Genomic DNA, 19004 nt, shown 5'->3' with positions numbered 1-19004 from the left:
TTGGAGCATGGTCTCATACACCTAAAGGTGGCTGGTTTGATCTCAGTAAGGGCATGTGCAGAGAGGTGACCAATCAATGTTTCTCATATTTGGTGTTTCTCCTCTTATGAGTCTGGGTCCCCAGAGTCTCGCCCAGAACTGGAGTTCAGAGCAGTGGGGAGCTCTTTTCTTCCTTCAGATTGAGAAAGAACTGCATACTCAGTTGCCAGACCTTGTGCGGGCCTCTGTACCTCTGCACTTCACTTCTGCAGCTCCTCTGAATCTCAGTGTGCTTTTTTCTTTCTAGTTGTAGAATTTATACTCAGCCAGCATTCCTGTGGTTTTGGATGAGGTTTAGTTGTTGTTTTGAAGTGGTTGTGGGAGGCAGCAATTTCAGGTGTTTACCCATGCTGCCATCTTAGTTTCTCCTGCAATATGCATTCTTATGTACTAAAGCACTTTTACAGATTCCTGGGCAATAAAATAACCTTAAAGCTTTTTAACTCCATTTATTGTTCTCTCAACTTATATACTACTGGTATTATGGTTTCTTGTCTTTTTTTATTTTTATTGTTGACTGGTATTATGCTTTTAAGTATCATATATTTCTTATATTTTGTTCTCCAGAAACTTTATTATTATTGTTTTCCATAATCTATATCCATTTAGAACTGGCCATCCATTTTATTGTTCTTCATTTCTTCCTGCTTCTCCATGCTTTTTCTGGGATAATTTTCTTTCAGTCTGAAGAACTCCCTCCAGTATTTCCTTTCTTAATTTCAATATTTTTGAAGTATGGCAGAGGTGTTTCCCATGGCTTCTTGTCCTTGGTGGGTCCTGAACTCCAGTGTTTGTTCTTTAGTCCCCATTAGACCACTCAGTTGCTCAGCCTTTTGGCCACTGCTTATGAATTAGCAGATGCTTCCAGGAGGAAAACTGCTCCTGGTTGGGCTTACCTCTCCATAGTTCCCTTCTCGGCAGGTCTTTACCCTTGAAGTCCTCACTACCTTTATATTTCCTCCAGTGCCTTCACCAGATATCTTGTTAATATTTGACCAGCAATTCTTTTTTTCTGAGAGGTTTTATCTGCAACAAGATGGTCTGTTGTTATGAGAATTGGAAAATTTGCCTGGTTATTTTATTATTATTTTTTTATTTTTTAAAATATATTTTATTGATTTTTTACAGAGAGGAAGGGAGAGGGATAGAGAGCTAGAAACATCGATGAGAGAGAAACATCGACTAGCTGCCTCCTGCACACCCGCTACCGGGGATTTGCCCACAACCAATATATATACATGCCCTTGACCGGAATCGAACATGGGACCTTTCAGTCCGCAGGCTGACGCTCTATCCACTGAGCCAAACCGGTTTCGGTGCCTGGTTATTTTTTTATTTTGTACCCCTGACTGATGGCTGGGGAATGTTAGTGTGTGTGGCACTCAGACAATATTATCAATATTGGCTTCATACGCCTTTATTATGAATGCACACATAAATGGCTATATATGCACATGCATACATAAAACATGTATACATAAAATATACACATAAACATATGAAACATACTATATGGAGGCACACGTAGGATCTTTTCTCCTTCAGCCTTTGGAAAAGGTAGAGGAAATTCTTGCTTATTAGCTACTCAGAAAGCCTTATCTCATTGCTTTCTGAAGTATTTTCTGTGGTGTACAAGTGTCACACATGATGTTAATAGATTCTCTTTGTTAAAATGGTGCTAAAGTCAATAAATTTGGGAGATTGTCCATGGAATCATTACCTTGGAGACATTTAACACAATTAAGCATGTTAAAGACTCTGAAACATGTAAATAAACTTATTTGATTATGAAATCCCTTTTGGGGGAATACCTATTCCATTGGTAGGTAATCTTGGGAGACAATGCCTATAGCAAACCCACATCTACAAAATCCTATACCAATAAGTATCTGGTGTTCAAGAGTCTTCGTGTATCATCCAGTGTTTCCTCAAATGTGGATATTGCAAGGAGAGTCTGGAAGTATCAGGTGTTGGGTTTGGAGGGCTGGAGCCCCTTTGCTACTTAGTTAAAAAAAATGAAGACAGAACTTTGGGGTATGCTTATTCCCAGCTTTTTGTCTGTTTGTACCTCCTGGAGTAAAACCAACTGCTTGGGTTCCCTTGGTCCCAGCCAAGCTCAGTACAGGGTACCCATATGTATTGATTTTTGATTCTCATAAGACCAAACTCTCCCTCACTTCACCTACCTCTTAGAGGTCTTGCTGCCCCTCTGTACAGGTGAGAGGGTGAGACAGTTGTGACGGAATACACAGAGCTTCTGCTCAGGAGCCAAGAGGCCTGGGTTCAAGACCTTGGGAGAGTAAACCATGGAGTAGCGGGTGAGAGCATGGGCTTTGGTGTCAGACACACTCAGCCCTTCTACTTCCTCGCTGTGTGATCATGGGCATATCACCTTCCTGCACTTCAGCTTCCTTACCTTCAAATGGGGATAATGATAACAACCACCGTTCCCTCTCCTTGGGAAAAGGAAACAATATAATGCATGTCAACTTCAATACCTAGAACAAAGTAGGCACCTGGCAAACGTCAACTATTGCAATACTGCATTCAATCTGACTCCTTCAACTGGGTTTGAGGAGAACCCCAACCTCTCATGATGCTTGAGGATCAAATAGATCTTGAATGTAAAAAAAGAGTTTTGTAAACTTTGGAGACAGAGGGAAGTCCTGACCTTGATGCTGCCTCATCCCTCCTGGTTGGGCAGGGCAGGTGTGGGGGTGGCACACGCCTCTGCCCCTACGCTCAGGCAGAACTGTTTCTCCATTACAGAACATCGGCAAGAAGATGTCCTGCCAGCAATTCATTGCCAACTTGGACCACCTGAATGATGGCCAAGACTTTGCCAAAGACCTGCTGAAGGTATAACCTGCTAAGGGCTCCCCTCCCCCAAGCTGTGCCAGGGTGGGTGGAGAGAAGAGAAGCCTCTGAACCACTAAAATAATATTCTGGATTATTATTTTTTTTAAATACCACCTTATATTTATTTATTTTATTTTTATTTTTTAAATATATTTTATTGATTTTTTACAGAGAGGAAGGGAGAGGGATAGAGAGCTAGAAACATCGATGAGAGAGAAACATCCACCAGCTGCCTCCTGCACACCCCCCACGGGGATGTGGCTGCAACCAATGTACATGCCCTTGACCGGAATCAAACCAGTGGATAGAGTGTCAGTCCACAGACCGACACTCTATCCACTGAGCCAAACTGGTTTTGGCAGTATTCTGGATTCTTAACGCTGAGATCAGGGCCACCATGACTTTGGGACAGAGTTAGAAATCATTCAGCTCAACATTTGACTGTTTGTGTCTTGAGTTAGGCAGAGGTGCCATGGTAATCATCAGCACTGCCACCAATTGTCACAGCTCTCATGGCCATTACCACCACCTTTACCACCATCACTACCATCAATTTCACCACAGAAAAAAGCCCATTCATTCCTTCAACATCACCAGGAGTTAAGGGAATTTAGTTTTCTCTTGAGGCTGAAACCCAGGGTAGAGCTCTGGTCAGTTTTTGACCTTAGGGGATGAAAAACATGGTTTTTAAATTTTATTTTTTATTTATTTATTTATTTTTTTAGGTAGAAAATGAGTTCAGTTTTAGATAGTGGGTTTGAAGGTCCTGGTGATGCCAGAGGGACAGTTGGATAGTGAGTTTGGAGGTTAAAAAAATAGAAGATTGTCTCCACCACTCTCTTATCATAGTTACTTTCTTCACCATCAAGAAGCACTTGATATTTGTAAGATCAAATAATCTCAATCTCACTATCTACCTACATATTTCTCATCTACTCATTCACCCACAAATTCATCTCCCATGCATCCATCCTTCCATCCACTCACCCATCAACTCAGTCATCCACCAATCACCCACACAAACATCTCCTATATCCCTAAACATTCTCCCACACACTCCACATCCAGTCATCTACTCACCATCCACCCATTTCCTCACACATTCACCTACCTACTAACTCATCTACCTACCCTCTCATACTCAAATATGTCCACCCAGTCATAAACCAATCATCCACCTCGTTCACTCACCCATCCAAAAAACCAGTATGAATCAAACACCCACTTTGCCCCACTGGTTTAAAAGTGCTCCCTCACTGCGTCCACATTTTTAGAGGTAGATGGAGATTTCTTTGATTTTTCATTAGAGCTCATCTCTTTCTCTCTACTTCTCTCCCAGGCCCTTTACAACTCCATCAAGAATGAAAAGCTGGAATGGGCCATGTGAGTAGTGTCCATGGGCACAGGTATGGGAGCACTGAATCACTGGGAGGGCGAACGGGAGCGGCTGGGGGAAGGGGAAGGGGGATGTAGGGATGTCACTCCTGCCACTCTCCATGGTGCTGATTTTTTTTTTTCACCCCAGGGCCTGTTGATCCCCTGACCAGCTGGCCAAACCTGATGTTGAGTTCCCCTTTGGGTTTGTTTTCTGTCTTGATAAAAAATTTGCAGTGTTTACACTGCTATGGAACAGATTGAACGGTGACTTAAGTTGCACACTGGCTTTCTGTATTGGTGATACTGTCACTATTCCCAAATAATAATTCTTTCCCCTTTGGGAGGTAGGTAGGCAGGCAGGAGGCATGGGGCCCCATATAATCCCAAGAACATGCCCATGTTTAGGTGGCAGCTGTTCTTGGCAGCGGGGATGGGTGAGTGCCTCCTAACTTTCCCTGCGAAGGCAGTGAGTCCGAAGGTGAGCCACTTGGAAAGAGGTGTGGGGACCTTGCTAGTTGGGGAGACTGCGTAGCTCTGGGGAAATGGCTGCCCTGCCCTGCTGTGTGCCCAGGGCAGTCCGAGTCTTCAGATCTGTGTGGAGGTCCCAGGCAGGGGTTGTTAGGAATTTCAACCCCACGGGGAAGAGCTGGCATTCTTCTCCCAAGGCTCAATGAGAATCCTCATCTACTGGCTCCCTTCCCAGCATATCTGTGGGGCCCAGCAGCTTCAGTCTGGCCATGAGTTACTGCTCCCTGGGGCTGGGCTTTCAGGGTTGGAGAGAAGACAAAGACCAGGAAGGACATCTGGAGATAATAAGGTCTCCAACTTTGTGATCAAGGGTGTATTGGAACTCGGAGGTAAAAAATAAAAAAATCAAAGAGCAGAGGTCAGGGGTCAGAACTGAAGACTTGAAGGGAGGAGTCAAAGCTCTAGAATTGGAACCTCTGCTTTTCTGCTCGTCACCTGACTGGCTCTCAGGGGGGAGTGGTTGGTGGGTAGAGGGCATGCTTTGGTGGGGCTGAGGCCACCCTGGAGGTGGTGCTCAGGCCTAGCACTTTCCCAGAGACGAGGATGAGCTGAGGAAGTCACTGTCTGAGCTGGTGGATGACAAGTTTGGGACCGGCACGAAGAAGGTGACACGGATCCTGGATGGTGGCAACCCCTTCCTGGATGTCCCCCAGGCTCTCAGCGCTACCACCTACAAGCACGGGGTGCTGACCCGGAAGACGCACGCGGACATGGATGGCAAGAGGAGTGGGTGTCAGGCGGAGAAGGGGCATGGGGAGGGATGCTAGTTGAGATGGGATCCACCCCCTTTGCCAGTGTTGGGGGGGGGGGGTTGCAAATGCAGGTAGACGTGCTGGGGAGGCAGGGGAGGAGCTATTGGGCTGAGTGGTTGCAGCCACACCCCCTGTGCCCTGTCTCCAGCGCCCCGGGGGAGGCGAGGCTGGAAGAAATTCTACGCGGTGCTCAAAGGGACCATCCTGTACCTGCAGAAGGTGAGAAACTGCCTCAGCGTCCTTACCCAGTCAGGGCCAGCTCATTCCCCCAACCAGCCCTGCCTTGTGGTGCCAGAGTGTGCTGGGAAGGACCTGGGGCTTAGGCGGGTAGATGCTGGGTCCTTCTAGAGAAGGGGCCCGACTCGGGCTCACCCAGAGCTTTGGTGAGTTCAGGGAGAGTGTTTTTAAGTGCCCAGGGGCTCAGAGGATAGCAATGTGAGGCCAGGGCAGGCCTCTGGGATAAACTGAGGAGTGCCTGTAGTGATTCTTGTTGCGGTTGGCATGGTACCACAGCAGCAGGAGTTGAATATGAAGAGAGATCTATCAACAGAGGGAGGGAGCACAAAAGGGAGGGCAGGTGAGAGTGGAGGAAACGTGGGTCAGTGAGCCTGAGCCTGGACATGACAGAGGCTTGCCTGCCTCTGCCCCGCCTGTCCAGGATGAGTACAGGCCTGACAAAGCTCTGTCCGAGGGCGACCTGAAGAACGCCATTCGCGTGCACCACGCGCTGGCCACCCGGGCCTCTGACTACAGCAAGAAGTCCAACGTGCTCAAGCTGAAGACGGCGGACTGGAGGGTCTTCCTGTTCCAGGCGCCGTGAGTAGGAGAGGGAGCCCCTCGCTCCCTCTGGCCTCAGAGCCTGCAGCAGGGAGCCTGCGCCGCACCCCTCTCCCCATCTGCTTTAGGGGAGGGGCCCTCAGCTCCCCCTGCGTGTGTGCATCCGCTCAGCACAATCAACAGCAGGGTCCCAGCAGCCCTGGTTCTCCAGGTGTGGTCTCCTCAGCGTCTCCTGGAAACTTGTTAGAAATGCAGCTTCTCTGGCCCCACCTCAGACCTGCTGACTCAGAACCGTTGGGGATGGGCCGGCAATTGGGTTTTAGCAAGCCCTCCAGGTGATTCTGATGCATGCCGATGACTCCCTACACACGGGGTGGATGGAGTCTATGAACCATCCTTCGCTTTAAGTCGGGGTGGGGAGACGGGTGGGAAAGACGCCCTTCAGTTGTTCGGTAAGGCCTTCCGTCCATTCCCCTGCACACCATCCTTCTGTGACTTCCCATGGGGGTTTCATGTTTCATATGAGAGAGGCTAGTAGGCGAGCTCTCAGGATGGGCGTGTCTGTGTCCGGGATGGAAGTGGGGATGACCTGCTGCCTCTTGAGCCTGGGGCTGGCTGGCTCCAGGACCCCGTAGCTCCATGGCCATTAGCTCTGGACCTGGCAGCTTTATTTTCACATGAAAATCCAGGTCTTGCCTCAGGTCTGGGACAGAAGGGAGCTCCCTATCCAAATATGACCAGGCCCACCCAGCCCCCAGCCCACCCTCCTCCCTCACTCCTTTGCTCACCTGCATGGAGGTACTTGTGCTCTCTCTCTGCCAGGCTACTGCTGGGTATGGGGTGCTGGGTAGGGAAGAGGGAGTCCTATTGTGAGAAACGGGCGCCCTTTCCCCTCCCATTCTGTCCCCAGGAGCAAAGAGGAAATGCTGTCCTGGATCCTTAGGATCAACCTGGTGGCCGCCATCTTCTCAGCCCCCGCCTTCCCGGCTGCTGTCAGCTCCATGAAGAAGTTCTGTCGGCCCCTGCTGCCCTCCTGCACCACTCGCCTCTGCCAGGTACAAGCTCCGGGGGCCATCACACCGCCTCCCCAGGCTGCCTCCCCATGGCAGGCCCCCTCATTTACTAGCCCTCACCTCAGCTCCCACACAGTGTCCTGGGCTCAGGCCTCCCACATCCCCACTTACAGATGGGAAGATTGAGGCCACACACAACACTGGCCTGGTTATGCTGTGGTGAGTGATATGGGTGTGCTTCTATGCCAATGGCAGTGTATCCTGTGGATGTGATTGTGGGTCTGTGGGCATCAACCGTGTTTGGCATGAATGTGAGAAAATGTGTGTGTCATAGGGAGCTAGAGATAGGAAGACTTGACTGGCCCTTTATCTAGTCATCTACCCTTAAATGTTTTATTTGTAAGGCCAGAAAACTCCAATCCATTCAAACTCCAGCTTTTCAGTTATTTTGTGTTTTTATTTACTTATTTAACATATTTCTTTATTGATTTCAGAGTGGAAGGGAGAAGGAGAGAGAGATAGAAACATCAACAATGAGAGAAAATCATTGATCGGCTGCCTCCTGCACACCCACTACTGGGATCAAGCCCACAACTCAGGCATGTGCCCTTGGCCAGAATTGAACCCGGGACCCTTCAGTCTGCAGGTTGATGCTCTATCCACTGAGCCAAGCAGGCTAGGGCTTGTGTTTTTGTTTTTATTTTTTGAGAGGAAAGGCTAAATAGAGGACCACAACTTGAGAGGTAGAGGGCAGGGGGAGCTTCTTCCTTCCTGTCTTTGCCAGCTGCTGGCCCTTTTCCTACAGGGCCCTTCTCCAGGGTCTCTCCACTGAGCTCCTGGGCTGCTGCTTATGCCCAGAGCCTCTACGCATGCTTATTCAATGCACTGTACATGAATTCACACACGTGCACACATGCCTGCAGCCCATTGCTCACATAGCACAAAGCAATGTGACTAGACTGTGGTGGGATGTGTGCATGCTCTTGTCTGTGTGGCAGTGTCTCTGTCTTTCAGTGTGATGCTGGGTCTGTGACCATTCTATGTGTCTGGCATGAATATAGGAGCATGTGTGAATTGTATGGAACCAGGGGTAACTAAGGCCAGGCTGCCGTTGGTCCAGTGTGTTTGTGTGTGCATGTGAGAGTCCATATGAGCCAGGGGATGTCTCTGGGTGATTGTGTGTCTGTCAGGGAGTGTGTATGTGCACATACAAGCGTAGGGTCTCTATTCTCTCAAGCTTGCTGGGGGTGGGAGGGGGAGGTGGTAGCTAGGAGAACTGATGCCAACAAGAGCAGGGAGGAAGGAAGAAGGTGGAGGAGCATCCCTCAAGTCCAGAGCCTGCCTCTACCCCACGAATCGATGCCCCTGGCCAAGCCTCCGTTTCTCTGTGGTGAAGCAGATCATGGAAGGACAGGATTAGATGCACCCCTATCACATCCCGAGAGCGGGATCTCACCGCGCAGGGCTTGTCTTTGCAGGAGGAGCAGCTGCGTTCTCATGAGAATAAGTTGAGGCAGGTGACTGCAGAGCTGGCTGAGCACCGGTGTCACCCAGTGGAGAGGGGCCATAAATCCAAGGAGGCGGAGGAGAGCCGGCTGAAGGAGCACTATCTCACATTCGAGGTGGGCGCTCTGTGGGGTGGATGGTGAAGGTCAGGGCTGGGGCCCGAGGGGAGGCCAGCTACACCTAGCATCTGCCACGTCTCACCACCAACACATTCCATAGCCAGGGGGTTTCCAAGTTTGGGGGTCCCCCACTTTGGGGGCTCCCCTGAGGCAATCATGAACCATGCATGGCCTCCATGGGCCAGTCTGCACAGTCCAGCTGTCAGTGATGTGACTCAAGGAGCACCAGCCGGGCTCTCCCAGACCTTCCTCCCCTCCCACCACTCCTCTCACTCCTCTCCAAGCTGCTCCTCGCCTCCCCTTCCCCACGGGCCCAGCTTCTCAGGAAGCTACCGAATCCCAAGCCCTGTCCGTGTGCCTTTCCCCTCTTGATCTCTCATTTCCTCCTTCACATGTTTCTTGAGCAGAGCAACTTAATCTCTCCTCCTAAACTCTCCCTTCTTTTCATCTCATCTCTCTGCCCACTACCCTGATTCTGCCCCATGATGCTTCCCAAATGGGGCTGACTGAGCATCACCTTCATTGGTTGAGGGGTGGGGGTTGGCTGAGGGAGGAGGGCAGGAACCATTTTGGACTGGCTTTGGGACTGCCCTGCGCTTGGGAGTGGACAGCCGGCCAGATAGGCTGGGACTGAGCCAGGAAGCCCCCAGAGCAGGAAGGGCCAGAAGTAACCGATCTCAATCTCTACATTTCTGCACTGATTTTCTACTGAGGTGTGGGGAAGAGAGGAGAGTTCCCAGGATAGTCCCTGCCATTTGGAAAAACGTAGAGCTTTGTAGCTTATAGAAATCTCCTCAGATCCACACTTTCTGCAAGGTAGAAATGGTGACGGCAAAAGCTACAGTGGACTGATCTCTTATGAATTTCCAGGTGTGATTCTCATTATTTACTTTCTATGAATTGATTTAATCCTCATATTAACTCTGTGAAGTGGGTTCTGTGATTGTCCCCATTTTATAGACAGGAAATTGAGGCTTGGAGAGGTCAGATCGCTTGCCTGAAGTGACACAGTTAAAAAGAAGAGCAGGAGCCAGGATCTTAAACCAGGGGATAGATTATAGTTCCAGTGCCCTGGTCTTTCTCACTCCCACCTGATTTAATTGGGGAGGGGGGATGTGAAGCCCAGCAATGAAGGGGTTTCAGTTCATAGATCTGAGCTGGGCAGGAATAGAGTCTTCTGACCCTTACTCCCTGCTTTTTCCAGGACCCTAGCCTCCCTTGACTGTGATGAGGGCCTAAGCTCAGTGTCAAGACCCTCAGACATTGTCAAATCAATGTTTACCAACTTACAACTCATTTAATAAATGTTTGTGAATTCACTTTTCTCTCCATGCCCTCCCCAACACTGGACATTATTGAATGTTTTAATCTTCACCAATCTGATAGGCTTAACAAGTGGTGTCTTATTGCTATTTTAATTTGGATTAAAGATTTTTAAATTGTGCCCGTCCAGCGTGGCTCAGTGGTTGAGCACTGACCTATGAACCAGGAGCTCACACTTCAATTCCCAGTAAAGGGCACATGCCCGGGTTGAGGCCTCGATCTCCAGTAGGGGGAGTGCAGGAGGCAGCCGATCAATAATTCTCTCTAATTAATATTTCTGTTTCTTCCTCTTCCTTCCTCTCTGAAATCAATAAAAAAAATATTAAAAATTTAAATTGTGATAAAATACATAGCATAAAATTTACCATATTAGCAGTTTTAAAGCGTGTAGTTTAGTAATGTTAAATCTAGTATTCCCACTGTTGTGCAACAAATCTCCAGAACGTTTTTTCTTTTTTTTCCTTTTTTAAATCTTTATTGTTCATATTATTACAAATGTTCCTCTCCCTCCCCCCCCCCCAATTACTCCCCTCCACCAGGTTCCCACCCCATCCTCTGCCCTTTCCCCACCTCCCATTGTCCTCATCCATAGGTGCACAGTTTTTATTCAGACTCTTCCCACACCCCCCACTCCCCCTTTCCCTGAGAATCGTCAGTCCACTCCCCTTCCATACCTCTGATTCTATTATATTCACCAGTTAATATTGTTCATCAGAATTTTTAATTCCCTTGGCTTTTAGTTTCACTTGTTGATATTTACGTATTTGTTGTTCATAATTTTTATCTTTATCTTCTTCCTCTTTCTAAAGAACCCCCTTCAGCAATTCATATAATTTTGGTTTGGGGGTGATGAACTCCTTTAGCTTTTTTTTATTTGTGAAGCTCTTTATCTGGCCTTCGATTCTGAGTGATAGCTTTCCTGGGTAGAGTAGTTTTGGCTGTAGGTTCTTGCTATTCATTACCTTGAATATTTCTTGCCATTCCCATCTGGCATGCATGGTTACTGTTGAGAAATCAGCTGACAATCATATGGGTGCTCCTTTATAGGTAACTACCTGCTTTTCTCTTGCTGCTTTTAATATTCTCTCTTTGTCTTTTGATCTTGGAATTTTAATTATGATGTGTCTTGGTGTGGTCCTCTTTGGACTCCTTTTATTTGGGGTTCTGTGTGCTTCCTGGACTTGTAAGTCTATTTCTTTCCCCAGGTGGGAGAAGTTTTCTGTTACTATTTCTTTCAATATTCTTTCGGTATCTTGCTCTCTCTCTTCTTCTGGGACCCCCAAAATTCTGATGTTGGTTTGCTTGAAATTGTCCCAGAGGTTTCTTACACTATCCTTAACTTTCTGGATTCTCTTATCTTCTTGCTTCTGCAGAGGAGTGTCTTCTGGCTCTTTGTGTTCCAAATCTTTGTCTTGATTCCTGCGATCTTCCAGACTGTTTTTAGGACTCTGTATAATATTTTTTATTTCAGACAATGTTTTCTTTATTTCTAGTTAATCCCTTTTTATTTCTAGTTGATCCCTTTTCATATCCTCATAGGTCTCGTTTATTTTATCAGCCTTTTTCTTTTTAGGAAATTCTTGAAAAACCTTATAACTGTAGGTTTGAACTCAATGTTCATTCTTTTACTATCCTCCATCTCCTTCCTTTGTGTCCTGCCTCTTCTCTGCATTTTAGCTTCTTCCCTGATTTGATGGAATAGTTTTGTGTGCTAGGTGTTCTGGTAGAGCCCAGTAGCACAGCCTTCCCAGTTACCTGAGGTTGACAGTCTTGGTGTAGCCCTTTGTGGGCTGTGTGTGCAGTATTGTTGTTAAGCCTTGCCTGTTGTAGATATCACTGGCTGTGAGGATCAGCAGTGTCTCAGCTAGGAGGGCTTCTGTACTCCACTTAGATGGGGCAGAGTCTCAGAGTGGTGCAGACAAGCTTTGGTGCGTCCTGCAAGATTGGTTGCAGGTGCGTGCACCTCTTTGGTATAGGCGCAGACAAGCTTTGGATTCGTCCCTCCTCAAGAAAGTCCTATTAGTGGCGAACAAGAAAGCCAGCCTATGGGAGGGCTTCCGTGCTCCACTTGGGTGGGGCGGAGTCTCGGGGTGGTGCAGACAAGCTTTGGTTTCCCGTCTGCCCTTCCCTGAGTCCCGCAGTAATAGCCGCTGGCTTCACACACCTCTGAAAGATCTCTGCCCACTGCCTGACAATCTGGTCTCTCCCTGACTGGGGCCGTCTATCAGAGCAATAGGGTGGTTCTGTTTTCCTACTGAACAAGAAAGCCAGCTGTGCATTAGCTGCCCGCCCTCTCTGCGTGCCTGGAGTATGCCAGCAGTGAACTCAGCCCACCCTCTCCGTGCCGTGAGTAAACCAGCAGCGAAATCCGGTGGCCGCCTTTTCGCTCACACAGATCTCCGCACCTTCACAGTTCTTGAGGCTCAGCGTGCCTTCTCTCTCCTTCCCGGATGGTAGAGCCTCCTCTCAGCCAGCTGTCCGGCGCTTCAGGGTGATGTTTCCCGTTTTCCAGTTTTAAATTCAAATTTGTTGTGGTCGGCTGCATTCAGGTGTCTACCCTATGCCGCCATCTTGGTTTCTCCAATGATCAGAACGTTTTTCATCTTCCCAAACTGAAACAATACCTATTAAACAACTCCTCAACCTGCCCCTGGAAACCACAATTCTACTCTTTATCCCTATGAATTTGAGGACTCTAGTATCTTCATATAAGTGGAATCATATAGAACTTGAGTTTTTGTGACTGACTTACATCACTTAGCATAATGTCCTTAAGGTGTATCTGTGATGTAGCAAATTTGAGAATTTCCTTCCTTTCTAAGGCTGAATAATGTTCCATTATATGTATATGCCACATTGTGTTTATCTCTTCATCTGCTGATGGACATTTGGGTTGCTATCACTTTCAGCTATTGTGAATAATGCTGCTATGAACATGGGTGTGGAAATATTTCTTCAAAACTCTGTTTTCATGCCGGGACCGGTTTGGCTCAATGGATAGAGCGTCGGCTTGGGGACTGAAGGGACCCGGGTTCGATTCCGGTCAAGGGCATGTACCTTGGTTGCGGGCGCATCCCCGGTAGGGGGTGTGCAAGAGGCAGCTGATCGATGACTCTCTCTCATCGATGTTTCTAACTCTCTATCTCTCTCCCTTCCTCTCTGTACAAAATAAATAAAATATATTTTATATAAAAAAACTCTGTTTTTAATTCTTTTGGATATATACCCAGGGTGGTATTGCAGGATCATATGGTAGTGTTATTTCCTTTTCCTTCTTTCTTTCTTTCTTTCTTTCTTTGGTTCTTTCTTTCTTTCTTTCAGAATAGCCATACTGTTGTCCATAGTGGCTATACATTTTATATTTCCATCAGCAGCACATGAGGGTTCCAATTTCTCCACATGCTCACCAACACTTGGCATTTTATGGTGTTTTTTTCCTCTTATATAGCCATACTAATGGATGTGTAGTGGTATCTCATTGCGGTTTTGATCTGCACTTTCTTCAGATTAGTGATTAAAACTTTCATGTGCTTACTGAACATTTGTACATTTTCTTTGGGAAATGTCTATTCAAGCCCCTTGTCCATTTGTTGATTGGGTTCTTTGTAGAAAGTTTTAAAAAAAACACACATTCTGGATACTAGACCTTTAGCAGGTATATGATTTATAAATCTTTCCTCCTAGTCTTTGGAGATAGAAACATCAATGATGAGAAATAATAATTGATCGACTGCCAGCCTGGGGATAGAGCCTACAACCCAGGCATGTGCCCTTGACCAGAATTGAACCCAGGACCCTTCAGTCCACAAGCCAATGTTCTATCCACTGAGCCAAACTAGCTAGGGCTCTTCTATTCTTTTTAAAAAAAATATATATTTTATTGATTTTTTTACAGAGAGGAAGGTAGAGGGATAGAGAGTTAGAAACATTGATGAGAGAGAGAGACATCGATCAGCTGCCTCCTGCACACTCCCCACTGGGGATGTGCCTGCAACCAAGGTACATGCCCTTTACCGGAATCAAACTTGGGATCTTTCAGTCCGCAGGCCAACGCTCTATCCATTTAGCCAAACCGGTTTCGGCTCTTCTATTCTTTAGATTGCCTTTTTTACTATATTGTTTGGATCCTTAGATACTCAGAAGTTTAAAATTTTGATGTAATCCTGCCATGGCCAGTGTGGCTCAATTGGTTGAGTATTGTCCTGTGTACCAAAATGTTGCTGGTTTGATGCCCAGTCAGGGCACATGCCCAGGTTTCCAGTTTAATCCCCGATAGGTATTTCTTTCTGTCTCTCTTCCTTCCTCCTTTCTTTTTAAAAATAAATAAAAACATGCCGAAACTGGTTTGGCTCAGTGGATAGAGCGTTGGCATGTGGACTGAAAGGTCCCAGGTTCAATTCCGGTCAAGGACATGTACCTTGGTTGCGGGCACATCCCCAGTAGGGGGTGTGCAAAAGGCAGCTGATCAATGATTCTCTCTCATCGCTGTTTCTAACCCTCTGTCCCTCTCTCTTCCTCTCTGTAGAAAATCAATAAAATATATTTAAAAAACAAAAAATACATACATACATACATACATACATAAATAAATAAATAAATAAATAAATAAAAACATATTTTAAAAAAAGACTTCCTCTTTAAAACTATTTTTGAATGTAATCCCATTTGCTTGTTTTTACTTTTGTTGCCAGTGCTTTTCTATTATTTTTATTGGATTATCTCCTTTTTATTGATTTATGAGAGTTTTTTGTTTGACTTTGTTTTTTTACCTTTCTCTGCCTTCTTCCTAGAAAAGCCGTTATGAGACCTACATCCACCTCCTGGCCGTGAAAATCAAAGTGGGCTCGGATGACCTGGAGCGGATTGAGTCCCGGCTGGCCACCCTGGAAGGGGAGGACCCTTCCCTCCGCAAGACACACTCAAGCCCAGCCCTCAGCCAGGGCCATGGAACTGTGACTGGCAGCAAAGCCACGAAGGATACCACTGGACCTGAAACTTAGCTTGCATGGATGAGCAGGCCCCAGAGGCAGGCAAATGCCCCCAGAGGGCCAGAGAGCACAGTTCCAGCCACAGGCCAATCGGGCCAGCTCCAGGCAGTTGACGGGCAGCCACAGGGGTGTGGAGAGCCCCATGAGCCAAGGGGATGGAGATGCTATTCATGGCATTGATTTTGTATTCTTGGGCTTTTCTGGGCCTCAGACTCTCTCCTCAGCCCTTGCATCCCTGTCCACGATGGAGCCTCATTGTGTAGGCCTGTTGTGTGCATGCTCCATATACCATCTCACTGGTGAGGCGGGAAGGGCAGTGGACTTCTCACTTTGTCTTCTCACAAGTCCTTCCCTCATCTTCCTTGTTTCGGAGGCCAGGCCTGGACTCCAGGCCTCAGCGTGGACCCCCACCCCTTTTCCTCCTCCTTCCTCTGAGTTGAGCAGCAGCAGGTCTGCAGACCACCAGCACTATCCTCCCTCCCTCTACACAGCAACCTCTGGACTCGCACCCCGTTCTCCCTCTCACATTACAATAATCCAGGACCCGGGCCTGCTCCTCCGTGGCGAGCTGTCTCCACTCTTGTGTGCATCCGCCTCTCCTTCCATCCATCGAGGCCACTGCTGCTTTCTTTTATACGGACACAAGTGTATAGATATAGGAATTATGTATCTATATGAAACCCCCTTTAAGGATGGTTTTGGAACTGATATCAAATAGAGGATAGAATAAGATGAAGGAAAAGCCTATTTCAGGGCTGCTGTCTGGCCCCCTGGTGGCCCTGACACTCTGGGAGGAAAGGTGGAAACGGTGTTGACTTCCTCTCGCTCCATTCCCCACTTCCGGCTGACCTGTGACTTACATAGCTCTTACAGTTGATGTTTTGGAATAAATAGGCAGTGTGTGTGTGTGTGTGTGTGTGTGTGTGTGCGCCACTCTGCCTGTCCCACCGGCATCATGGTGTGTGAGTGGGATGGGACGGTGGCTCTGTTTATTTTTTGGTCTTTATGTTGGTGCTGCCAGGTCTCTGAGCTCCAGAGATGGCCTCTTGTTCTGACCTACTGGTACAGGAATAAAAGACAATCTGCCTTGCAAATAGCCACTTGTCAACAAGCTGGAAGAGATTTGATGGGGGAAAGGTTGTGGAAACCATTCATCCTTGGTCTTGGGAAAAGGTGGAATGACAAGCTGCTGATTGTTTTTTTTTAAGTTGATATTTCTTTCACCATTTCAGAAATGCTATCTAAGGACATTTTGGGGAAGAAAGAAATTTGCCACATGATAATAACAGACTAGCATTCTTTAAACCCTGAGTTCCTCAGACTGACAAATGGTGCGGGTGATGACACTTTCAATGGAGCTATGATGAGTAAATCCTTTCTATTTTTAAAATAGATTGCTGTAGCTTGGCCAGCAGTTTGATCTCAGTGGTAACGTATTTAGTTTTAATAAGTCAACCTTGCAACTAAGCACCTTGCAACAAGTACAAGTCCGCTCATATTTGATCCAAGAGATAGGTGAATCTGTGGAGAGATGTAGGGATTTAAATCCAGATTATTTCACTTGGATTGTGTGAAAAATGGTGGCGGAGTAGGTGGAAGTGACAATGACACTCTCCCAGGACCAAACTGGAAATACAACTAAAATACAGAAGAACCACCCTGAAAAGTCAACTGAGGACTAGCTGGAGAGAACCCTGATAACCAAGGATGAGAAGCAGATGATTTATTTGGGATCAGCTGACGTGTACTTATAATCAAACCATCTGACCCCTCCTTTTGCTGAGGATACTTAAATGCTCGTTTAAGTGAAATTGAAAGAACAGTGTGGCAACATAAAGAGCTCTCTGTACTTTCTCCGTGCTGTCTCAAAGGTCTTTTGATTTTTGGGGTCAGCCTCCCATTATCCATCTTCTGAGGGCAGGTGAGTGAAAACAGAGGAGCAAGCCCTGTTTGTTGCAGACAAATGTACTTCCCTGAGCACTTGTGCCTCCGATCAGTAAAAACCATTTTTTAGCTCACTTTCTTAATTGTATAATTATTTATTGTAAATTATATACATGTTCTACTGTACTAAAATATTATGTACATTATAAAACATACACAAAAATAGAAATTTAAAAAAGATGAGATGAAAATAAATCTAAATCAAAGTTCTGATATTTTTTTCCCTTGCATTCTAATGGACCATTATGTTCACCCCACAAAATAATGCCCATTTTCCAGGACTGTCCAAATCCGAGGGCTGGAGGACGCAGGTGAGATGCTGCAAGTGGTTGCGCCACCTACTGGTTCTGGGAAGTGGCTGCAGCTCAGGGACTCCTGGGGGCTGCCTCTTGAAGACAGTGTCTCGAGCATTCATCCTCTCACTCAATGAAGCTCAACAGTATTGCACATTGTAGTGGTTGCTGGGGAGAAAAGGATTGACCAGCTACCTGTCCACGTGGGGCTCACAGTCTAGAGGGGAGGGAGACAGTCACCATCACCATTTGGGACTCTGGGAGGGCTGGGGAGACAAGCCAAAGATGACCTGGCAGAGAGAAGGAAGAATTGGAGGAGTGAGGAAAAAGACTGATTCAGGAAGCTGCCCACAAAGGTCCTAAGTGCTCCTGGAGACAGGGTGGTAGTAGGGAAGTCACTTAACTGGACTGGACGTCTTCCTGACAGGCCAACTGAAAATGCCCCAAGGCAGAAATGTGAGAGGCAGAGTAGAGAAAAGGCCTGCTCCCAGGTTCCTTTCACACCTGTGAAATGAGTGAGTAGCCGCAACGATGAGAAAAGAATCAAGGACTACATTAGGTTCCAGCCTTGGACTCTCAGCAGGTGTCTTAGAGTCCAGAGCAGATAATGAAGGCACTGAATGGGGTCACGTGAAGGCCCGTAAGTTTATCAGGCTGTTATTCAGAATCGTTTGGAGTCACATAGAGGTTGGTGGGTTGATCGGAGTCATGGAGGTTGTTTCTGATAAAAGTTTAGACGGTAACAGCAACTTGACCCTCAGGAGGGTCAAATGAGGACACTAAGTTGGGTCATGAAGAAGTCAATGAGTTCATGAAGAGTTCATTTCTAATTACTTGGGGTCATGAAAAGGTCAATGGGTTCACAAGGAGTTCATTTCTAATTACTTGGGGTCATAGAGAGGTCAGCGGAGTCATGGAGGTGGTTTCTGACCAAAAGTTTAGAAGGTAACAGCAACACTCTCTCAGAAGGGTCAAATGAGGACACTAAACTGGGTCATGGAGAGGTCAATGGGTTCACCAAGAGGTCAATCCTAATTACTTGGGGTCATGGAGAGGTCAATGGGTTCACCAAGAGTTCAATCCTAATTACTTGGGGGGTCACACAGAGGAACCACTGGCTTTTGGAAAATTTTAAAGCCAACAGCAAACTCAGAGCCAGTAGAGGGATCAAATGACAATATCAGATTGAGGCTAGGTCAGTGATTTGCAGGTTTATATAGCATTTAGTTCATTGTTTTCATTTATTTCTTTGTAATGTGTTTTTTGTTCCAGTGCCCCCACTATGAATACAATGACTTGAGTTCCTTAACCCAGTGTTTCCCAACCTTCTCTCATGATGAGAATCATCTGGTGGAGTTGTTAAAACACAGATTCCTGAATCCCAACTAAGAAGTGCTAAACTAGAATTTTTGAGAACATATAGGTAAAATTGCATACCTAACTTAGTGCTCTGTATATAACATCTGTGTTAGAGCACTAGTTAAGT

The 19004-nt window shown here is 46.7% G+C and overlaps 1 protein-coding gene across 2 annotated transcripts in view; it reads left to right on the top strand.

Annotated features, from left to right (window-relative positions):
* Positions 1–16377, top strand: part of PSD2 (pleckstrin and Sec7 domain containing 2) — a 42411-nt gene extending 26034 nt beyond the window's left edge. For both annotated transcript variants that reach the window (XM_084884506.1, XM_084884507.1), the window contains exons 8-15: positions 2809–2898; positions 4238–4281; positions 5339–5529; positions 5704–5774; positions 6214–6371; positions 7243–7387; positions 8824–8967; positions 15084–16377. In XM_084884506.1, the coding sequence (XP_084740632.1) occupies positions 2809–2898; positions 4238–4281; positions 5339–5529; positions 5704–5774; positions 6214–6371; positions 7243–7387; positions 8824–8967; positions 15084–15293 (1053 nt within the window). In that variant the 3' untranslated portion in view covers positions 15294–16377. The remainder of the gene's footprint in view (positions 1–2808; positions 2899–4237; positions 4282–5338; positions 5530–5703; positions 5775–6213; positions 6372–7242; positions 7388–8823; positions 8968–15083) is intronic.
* The last annotated feature ends 2627 nt before the right edge of the window (positions 16378–19004 follow it).

The sequence above is a fragment of the Pipistrellus hanaki genome (assembly GCF_964339955.1).
Source record: "Pipistrellus hanaki genome assembly, chromosome: 5".
NCBI classification, from domain to species: Eukaryota; Metazoa; Chordata; class Mammalia; order Chiroptera; family Vespertilionidae; genus Pipistrellus; species Pipistrellus hanaki.
This window is presented reverse-complemented; position numbering and strand designations above follow the sequence as displayed.